The sequence below is a fragment of the Larimichthys crocea genome, chromosome XIII, assembly GCF_000972845.2.
Source record: "Larimichthys crocea isolate SSNF chromosome XIII, L_crocea_2.0, whole genome shotgun sequence".
NCBI classification, from domain to species: Eukaryota; Metazoa; Chordata; class Actinopteri; family Sciaenidae; genus Larimichthys; species Larimichthys crocea.
In genome coordinates, this window is record NC_040023.1 from 10,973,343 (window position 1) to 10,983,589 (window position 10,247).

The 10,247-nt window shown below is 41.0% G+C and overlaps 1 protein-coding gene and 1 pseudogene across 1 annotated transcript in view; one reads left to right on the plus strand and one right to left on the minus strand.

Moving 5' to 3' along the window:
* Positions 1 to 4,930: 4,930 nt before the first annotated feature.
* On the minus strand, positions 4,931 to 6,584 carry LOC109140021 (major histocompatibility complex class I-related gene protein-like; annotated as a pseudogene).
* Positions 6,585 to 7,550: 966 nt separating this feature from the next.
* The window catches only part of LOC104938728 (major histocompatibility complex class I-related gene protein-like), a 4,681-nt gene continuing 1,984 nt past the window's right edge, over positions 7,551 to 10,247 (plus strand). Inside the window, exon 1 of the mRNA XM_027286998.1 lies at positions 7,551 to 7,629. Within this exon, the coding sequence (XP_027142799.1) occupies positions 7,551 to 7,629 (79 nt within the window). The remainder of the gene's footprint in view (positions 7,630 to 10,247) is intronic.

A 10,247-nucleotide genomic window follows, 5' to 3' on the forward strand; every position in this document is an offset into this window, starting at 1 on the left:
TCCAGGACACTCCTAACAAACTCCTCCTTCAAGATAACTCCTACTCCATTTCTCTTCCTATCTACACCATGATAGAACAACTTGAACCCTGCTCCTAAGCTTCTAGCCTTGCTACCTTTCCACCTGGTCTCCTGGACACACAGTATGTCTACTTTCCTCCTCTGTATCATGTCAAACAACTCTCTACCTTTTCCTGTCATAGTTCCAACATTCAAAGTCCCTACTCTCAGTCCTAGACTCTTGGCTTTTCTCTGCTCCCTCTTCCTACGAACACGCCTTCCTCCTCTCCTTCTTCGACCAACAGTAGTCCAATTTCCACCCGCACCCTGTAGGTGAACAGCACCGATGGTGGTCGTTGTTAACCCGGGCCTCGACCGATCTGGTATGGAAGTCATAGATTCGATTTGCATGTTTGATTTGGCAAGTTTTACGTCGGATGCCCTTCCTGACTCTGTATTTATCTGGGCTTGGGACCGGCACAATAAGACACTGGCTTGTGTCCCCTTGTGGCTACATTACATATCATTATTGCTGCCATATCTCCATTACAATTTATAGTTGCTGCTGATGTGCATCTGTGTCTCTCTATCTCTATCACAGGTTCCACTGCTACTGTAATCATTTTATCATTCATTGTAATTCATTGTCATTTTATCAGTCATTGTAATTGTACAATATGTTTGTGTTGATTTGTTCTGTACACGTGACATCTATTGCATGTTTGTCCGTCCTGGGAGAGGGATCCCTCCTCTGTGGCTCTTCCTGAGGTTTCTTCCACCTTTTTTCCCTGTTAAAGGTTTTTGTCTTACAAATTAGAAATCGTGGCTTTGAAGAAGTTTTGGAATCGCTCTGAAAAACACTGTATAATGTGCCACTCAACTGCTGAGGATCGTCTTCTGCTAATTTTTTCATCCAGTCCTGTTTTTAGTTCTATCTTCTTTGTGTTGCTGTCACAAATAAGCTACCAAAATGTCCATCAATCATTAGAGTTGCCACATACTCTGGGAAGTTGTGACTCCAGAAGATCCCAGTCAAGAAATATTTCAGGGGAGTGGTTCACTGCAGGACAAACAGGTTTATATATTTCAGTAACACACATCATCATGTATTTTCAGTGAGATTCAGTTTCAAAGGTCAAAGTAACTAAAACTAGAGTTGTTGTTTGATCCATGCACAAGGAAAATACAAAGACTAAAAGTAAAGATTTAAAATGTGATCTTACCTGATGATGAAACTTGACAGAAGAGAAGCAACAAAATATTTTTTCATTTGTTTGATGAAGACGAGTGGGTACAACACAGCATGGTCAGGTGAGTGATCTTCGGTCTCAAAACTGTTTCCTTTTTAAAGAGGTGAATGTTTTTCATAAATTGTCGGACTGACTTTCTGGATCCTCCCTGTTTCTCACATAGTTTATTCATGTGCCAGGTGGCCTGACTCCAGCATGCAGTCGTCCACTGTTTCTATTTTGACCTCATCTGAAAGTAACTTACTTACAGTCGACATGAGTGTCAGCTGTACACCAACATTGATGATTTCATATCACTAAACAGAAATGATAAACCTTCCAACATGAAAACCTCTGACTTGATCTCACGCAAGAGCAAGAAGAAAATATTTGCTGGTTCCTTGTGGTTCCTATAGTTTTTTCCAAAAGTAGATTGGGAGCCAGAGCTTTCAGCTATCGGGCTCCTCTTCTGTGGAACAAAACTACCATTCTGGGTTAGGAGGCAGACACTGTCACACCTTTAAGAGTAGACTGTAAGACTTCCTTTTTTGATAGAGCTTATAGTTAGGGCTCTAGTGTTCCTCACTCGAACCGAGGGTCTAAGGCAGAGTGGTGTCACTCCCTGTACAGATTGTAAAGCCCTGCAGAGAAAAATGTACTTTGTGACTTTGGGCTATACAAATAAAATCTGATTTGATTTGTCTTATCTTCTGCTAAAGTCTAAAGCCCATCAGGTCATGTGACACACTGAGGTGGATATGATACAGTTCCTCGCCTTATCAAAATCAGTGAATATGAAATGCTTTACAAAAAGTCATATGTTTGCAGGAACACAGCGATCGTTTGTCAGATAATGATACTTTTGAAACTCTTTCTTTTATAATCCCTGAACTATGGATGTTTAAAGATCTGGCTCATTTGTACCTCAGTAAATTTCCCCTTGTACACTGTGACAAAGAGCATGATACAAGTGACCAGATCGACAGTCACTCTATTAGTTTATTCTTTTAATTTTGTACGTCATTCTCAAAGTAAAAAAAACATAAACCTGCTTGACTGCTTTTATTTTTAATCCACCATCACTTCCTCGTAGAGCTCCAACACCAATGATTAGAAAGATTGGCAAAAAATCACATCAACACATCTAAAGTGACACTGATCATATAACTGAATCTATAGTCACAGGTGATGTAGTGTGGAACTTAGAAAAAGAGCCAAATGTTGAGAAGGTTGTGGATTTTATTGTGCAGTGAAACATCAGCACAAAAAGAAGAGAACAATACATTTAATTTGGATTCATTTATGTTCATTAATACACAGTAACATGCGACAAAAGTTGGATAGCATTCCTATGAAATCATGTGAATTCATGTTCATATTAAGCTGCCTTTAAATCCTTCATTCACCAAACAAACAGCATCTGCAGTATGAAGCCAGCCTTATATTTACATGGTATCTGCTCCGGATGAACTACACTGACTGACCCCACTGACTTTATAAGTGACTTCATGTGAACGTCATGACCCGCTCAGTAATCCAACCACAATAATGCAATTCTAACAATGGGTGTAATTTTCTGTGCACACTGCTATATACAAACAATCCAAGGGCTACCGCTTGGGTTGTGTTTGCCATGTCACAGAACCAAGCAACTAAAAAAAGCAATGATGAAGCCCTGAAGCAAAAGAATGGCAGGAGAGGCCTGACTTGGAATATGAGTCGCTGCTGGAAAATGAGACTTGGGACGTTGTGGATTTACAAGAGATCAACAGGCCATAGGATCAAATGGGTGTTCAAAGTCAAGCATCATGGTGACAGAAAAGTGGAAAAGGTGTAACAAGTGCAGACTTGTCGCCAAGGGGTACTCACAGAAGTGGTGCTGACTACAGTATGATGAGACTCTTTCACCTGTGTACGGATTCAGCACAATTCGTACATTGCTGGTCCTTTGTGTCCACATAATCTAATGTGCATCAAATGGCTGTAGTAACTGCAATTCCTCAATGACATCTGGAATAGGAAATCCACATGGAGCAGCCAGAGGGTTACATCAAACCAGGTCAGGAACACTTAGTGGCAAACTGATGGGCTTGACACTGTCCCCTCGCTGCTGGAACAAGACTTTCACACAGTTCATGAAGGACATCGGCTTTAACAGAGCACATCAGCCCTTGTGAGTTTGTGAGATCTCAACGAGTAGAGAGGTTAGAGAATATAGCTGTTTATGTGATTATCTGATTTTGATCGCAGAGTCAACAGAAAGCATGAAGGAACGCAAACTTGCTCTCAAGACTGCTACAATGAAGGACATGGGTGAGCTGCCTATATCCTAGGCGTCTCTCTGTGTTCAAGACAATGCAAAAAAAAGTGTGTTTCTTCATCAAAAGCATTACATTGAGGCCATTCTTCAGAAATATGGATGGATAAGAAAATCCCCTTGCAACCTCAGCACTATACTGGCCTCACGACCAGACATAGCACAAGCAGTGAGAGATGCGTCAAGTTCAGTGCAAATCCAAACACTTGCACATCTGACGGCTGTGAAGAGAATTCTTCGATACCTGAGCGTAAGTTGAATCTTGCCTAAAGTATGAACGTCAAGTCTTGGAACTTGATCGGTTCTCTCAGATGCTGACTGGGCTGGTGACCAAGATTGACCGCTGATCATCTTGTGATGGTGTTCTTGTGAGCAGTGATTTGGGCTCAGCAAGAAACAAGCAACGTTCACTTTCAACAGAAGCCAAGTATGTTGCACTGAGCCCGAACGGCTCAGGATGTACCTGCTTTAAACGACTACTGAATGATCTGGGATTGGATGCTATGCCCCGTCGTGATCCTGGAGGACAACCAAGAAGCCATTGCAGTGTGAAGAATCCAGTTGATCATTCATAGGACTAGGGCACATAGAACAGATTCGCTACTAATACTCCGTGAATGTGTGCAGGCAATGGGGCAAAATACAGTATTGAACAACAAATGAATGAAGGCAATATCTTGACCAAGCCACTAACAAGACAAAATTTGGAGTATCTCAGGAGTGAGATGGGGCTTTTGCACTATTTAATTTAGTTTAACAGGCCTATTGTTTAGTTGTTTGAACATGTTAAGAAAACTGCAAGCAAGGTACAAAAGAGTAACAATGATCTTGTTAGTGTAATATAGTTATTGGTTAGACTTATTTGTGTGTAGTTGATTCATTGCTCTTTTGATCGAGAGGGAATGGGTGTAGTTCGGTGAATACTGCCATCTAGTGTGTGGTCTGTTCATCTGTCTTATGGTTCTTTTGTTCTGAATAAAAAACGTGAAATTCAACAATTTTCATAGTCTTATCAGTAGACACTAGTTAGTTGTGTGGTTATGAGGAACTTTTTCAATGAATTATGTCCCTGATCTTTACCAAACAAAGAACATAGTTTCAATGATCCATCAAAGAGCTGAATTTAAAGACCTGTATGCAGATTTACAGTTTACAGTGTGTTTGTCATTCAGATTCAGATTCTCAGAGAGCTCAGAGCTGTCAGCAGCTGTAAGTGAGAAACAAAACTGTTAAACTGTGTAAAGTTCACTCATCCTGCAGAACTTTTAGAAACATTAAATACAGGAAACAGTCTTTAAAAAGTTCATCTGCACAATAATGTAAACACTTTTTAATCTGCAGCATAAAGTGTGAGTCAATCAGTTGAAATCAAATAAAAGTTTGACTTACAGATGGAGGACGTGAGGCTGAAATCAAAAGAGAAATCATTTCAGTTCCAGTTGTCAGTAAATATGATCCTTTCTTCTACTCACTCAAACTTCTTTTCCTTCTGTTTAGTCCTACTTTCTTTCTTTTCTCATCACTTCTCTCCCACATCATCATGGTATAGTCCATTATCATGACTGACACAGTTACTGTGTTCATCAATCAGAGACTAAAATCCAAATACCTACTTTCCACTTTTTCTGCTTCTCACCTTCTTCTTCTTGTAAATGATGAATCCAGTGACAGCGATGAGGAGACAGCAGAAAAACAAGCACTGCAGCAGTGATGGGAACGTCATGTGACTCGGCTCCTCTGTTAAATAAAAAATCAAACTGGTCCAGATCAAGCAGTTAGAACAGAAGTAAATCCATTAAGGATTATTCATACGTAATATTTCTATGACTTTTTCACACTGAATTCAAACAAACAACATGCAGTCCCATTCAGCACCCTCTAATCCCAGTCTTTCCCCAGTTGGTCCTGATCTCTGCTTTGTCCAGTCTGGTGACGATGTCGTCCTCTACACCAGAGAGATGAAACACACAGTCGTACCTCCTCCAGTCTTCAGGTGTGACTGATGAAGGTTCAGGTCGACGTCATCTGGAAGGTTCCATCATGGTTGGGGAGGATTTCTCGTGCTCCACGTCCTCATGAAACTCCTTCATCTTTCCTCCAGAACATCATGGCTCTGTCCGGGTAGAAACCTGTAGCATGGCAGGTGACTGGAGAGGAGGAGTCTTCTGGAGGGAGAGACACTGAGGGAAGCTCTGCAGACAGAGAAAGATCACAGTGTCAATGTTCAGCATCCAGAAATGTCAGTCTTATGATGTTTAGACTAACTCAAATCTGACCACTACAAAACAAAGAGCCAAAAACAAGTTCATATCAGACTGACTGGAGTGATGATACAATGACACTTCAGGTCATGTGATCCTACCTGTTCTCAGCAGAAGCTGCTGCCATATGACCAAATATTTCTTCAGCCACTCAGGATAAACTGTGTGAGGTAATCACATTGAATTTGTTCTTTCAGCTTTTCAGCCATCCATCTCTGTTTGATGTGAAGCCTGTGGTTTAGGGGATCATGTCAATGTCTTCAGGTCCAATGATATGAAGTCTCTCCATCATAACCATATTGATTAAAACCATGAACCTCTCCAGTCTCATCATCCCACTCACAACCAGTCACCCTCGTAAAATGTGGACACCTGAGAGAGAGACAGAGACAGAAACACTCTGTAAATAAGTTTGATGTACAGATGAACTTTCCAGTGAAAGGACAGTAGCTAATGTTCTCTGAATTGACAGATGACTTCCACTGTCTAGTATCAAAGTGAGAATGTCTTCTTGCATTCTATTCACATCAGTTCTTAATCAAGTCACACCTGTGTGACACCTGCAGTCTCAGCTCTAAATATCTTGCAGATGTCTGTAAAGTGACACTGTGAGCACATGAGTACATGTTCAGAATAGAAGCTAAATCTGTTTGACCACAACAATAAAAGAGTGAAACATTTTAGCAGGAAAAAGTCAAACACACATGAAGAATACTTTACCTCCACTTTGGTTGAAGCGCTGCTTCAAATTAAATCGTGCTTTGAAAACAAGTGGCATGGATCGCTGAAACATGTTATGTGTACCACCAACGCTGAGGATTTCTTCTAATGCATTTTTCATCCCGTTCCTGTTAGTTCATCTTCTTTGTGTTGCTGTCACAGATAACCTACAAATGTCATAAGACTGCAGTTCCACAAATCTGGGAAGTTTGTGACTCCAGAAGATCAGTTGTGAAATATTTCAGAGAGGTTTTCACTGCAGGACAAACAAGGTTTATATATTCAGTATAAATACACATCATCTCATGTATTTCAGTGTAGATTCAGTTCAAGGTCAAGTGAAATAGTTGTTGTTGAGCCATGCAAGGAAATACAAAGATCTAAAAGTAAGATTCAAATGTGATCTTACTGATGATGAAACTTGACAGAAGAGAAGCAACAAAAATAATTTTTTTATCTTGTTTTGATGAAGACGTGTCGTGAAAAGACCGAGCTGCTTCCTCTGTTCTGTTCCAGACCAGTGCTCTGAAGGAAAGGTGTGTGTGTCATGATACTGTAGTTTGTGTTCAACGGCATTGATGATAAGATAGCAGAGGAGGAGCCAATGGATGCCTCCAAACAGGTGAAGAGCAGTAACAGAGGTCTGTATTCATAAAGTATTGTAACATTATTATATTCGACCCAACCACCAAATACAAACCAGAGAGGGTTTTTACGAGGCAGCTCTGCTTACATGAACAATGTTACTGTGATGTTAGTCTGAGAAAAGTCTGTTTGCTTTTGAATCATTTTGGCTCTCGCCAACACAAATCAAATAATCATTGCATGTTGAGAGTCGCTTTGATGGAAATATTTTGAATCAGAGACTTCTTGAAGAGAAGAGTCTGGAGGAGCACAGGGAGCTCATGACCCAACTGCTGGAGAGGCAGCCAGGGCCTCTGATGAAGCATCAGTGCAGGCATGGTGCACCACCTTTTTCTGCAGTGCAGGGCATATCATGGTTACTTGGAGGAACTGTAGGAACATGCCGAACAGACCAGGAGAGGAAACGCAGTGTCCAGGACTCTGCGACTGTGTGAGCCGCTACCACATGTCTCCCAGCAGTACTTCATGAAGGGTCGTACACATTCACAGAGCAGTACTGGGAGAAGATGACGATGTTAGGCATGTCACCCCCCTGCTGCTGTGTTTGGGGATCCATGACAAAAGTCCTCTCTCACATCAAGATCACCATCACATCTTCCACTTTTTAACATTGGCTGGTGCTCTGATTTTTTATTGTCTGTTAATCATAGTATGGAATCGAACTATTTCTGTAACTAATGACAAACAACATAATAATAAAGTTGTTTTTTCGAGTATCCCAGGAGTGAAGGACTGGCGTTGCACTATTTAATTTAGTTTATAACAGGCCTATTGTTTGTGTTGAACATGTTAAGAAACTGCAAGCAAGGTAAAATAGAGTTAAATGTATCTTGTTAGTGTAATAGAGTTATTGTTTAGACATTATTTGTGTAGTTGAGTCATTGCTCTTTTGTTTGGGGGGACATGGTGTATGATCTGTGGCTATAACTGCCATCTAGTGGTGTGTTTGTTCATCTGTCTTATGTTCTTTTGTTCTGAATAAAAAAACATGAAATTCAACAATTTTCACAAGTCTTAGTCAGTAACACACTAGTTAGTGTGTGGTTAGACGAACTTTTCATTAATTATGTCCCATGATCTGTATTACCAAACAAAAGAACAATAGTTTCAATGATCGCTCCAAGAGCGATTTAAAGACCTGTAATCAGAGTTTACATGGTTTACAGTGGTTTGTCATTCAGATTCCAGATCTCACAGCAAGTCAGAGTGGCCAGCATGCTGTATAGATGAGAAACAACTGTTAACTGTGTAAAGATTCACTCTCTCCTGCACATGAACTTTTAGGACAATTAAATACAGGAAACAGTCTGTAATTTTAAAAGCTGCATCTGCACATAAGTGAAACACTTTTTAATCTGGCAGGCATAAGTGGTGAGTCGATCAGTTGAATCCACCCAAAAGTTTGACGTACAGATGGGGACGTGAGGCTGAAATCAAAAGGCAAATAATGTTCATTCAGTTGTCAGTAAATATGATGCCTCTCTTCTACTCACTCAAACTTGCGGTCTTCCTTGGTTTAGTCCTTACTTTCTTTCTTTTCTTCATCACTTCTCTCCCGACATCATCAGGAGTAGAGTCCATATTAATCAGACTGACACAGTTAACTGTTTGTTACTTCTAATCTGTATGAGTTAAGGAAGTAAATAAGAATCTTCTTAATGTAATTCATCACTCGTTCACCCCTCTGTGCAGCCCACATGGCTGCTTAAAGTTCTAGGATCTGAGCAGTTACCTCAACTTTCTTCCTTCTTGTTAATGATGAATCCAGTTGGACAGCGAAGGAGGACGCAGCTCAAAGACAAGCCACGCAGCAGTGATGGGACGTAGCATTGGGACCGCTCTCCTTGTGTAAATAAAAGAAATACAAACTGGGTCCAGATCAAGCAGGTTCCAGGACACAGAAGTAACATCCATGTAAGGATTTATCATACGTAATATTTCTCATGACTTTTTTCTACAGCTGAAATTCAAACAACACATACATTCAGCAACCCTCTAATCCCAGTCTTTATCCCCAGTTGGTCCTGATCTACTGCTTTGCTCCAGTTCTGTGACGATTCGCCTCCTCTACACCGAGAGAGTGTAAAACACACAGTCTACCTCCTCCAGTCTTCAGCCTTGACTGATGCAGGTTCATGGGGTCGACGCTCATCTGGAAGTTCCATCATGGTGGGGCGAGGATCTCCTCCGTGCTCACGATCCTCATGAAACTTCCTCTCCCTCTTCTCTCAGAACCATGGCTTTGTCAGGGCGTAGAACCGTGTAGATGCAGTGATGGAGAGGGGGAGTCCTCTGGAAGAGGAGACACGAGGGAAGCTCTGCGAGACAGAGAAAGATCACAGTGTGCAAATGTTCAGCATCTAAAATGTAAGTCTGTACTGATTGTTTAGGACTAACTCAAATCTGACCACTAACAAAACAAGAGAACAAAAACAAGTTCATCTCAGACTGACTGGATGATGTTAACAATGACACTTCCGGTCATGTGATCCTCCTGTTCTCAGCAGAAAGATGCTGCCATAGACCAAAATACTTCTCAGCCACTCAGGAAAAAATCTGGTGTGAGGGTAATTCCACAAACCGAATTCTGTTAAAGCTTTGTCAGCATACCATCTCTGTTTGATGGTGGACAGCTCTGTGGGTTTTCAGAGCGACCGTTAGGTCTCGGGTCAAATGAGAGGAAGTCTTCTCATTATATCCATATTGTATTAAAACCATGAACCTCTCCAGTCTCATCACCCACACTCACAACCAGTCACCCTCTGTAAAATAAATCGTGGACACCTGAGAGTAGACCGACACGCAAACAGAAACACTTCTGTCAATAGTTTGGATGTAAGACTTGACACCTTTCCAGTGAAAGACAGTAGCTATTTCTATGACATTGGACAATGACTTCCAATGTCCAGTAATCAACAGGTGAGAATTTCTTCTTGCATATCATATTTCCATCAGTCTCGCATTATCAAAGTCCACACCTGTGGACACCTGCAGTCTCAGCTCTAAAATATCTTGTCCGATGTCTGTAAAGTGCACATAGTGCGAGCCTGAGTACATGTTCAGAATAGAAGCTAAA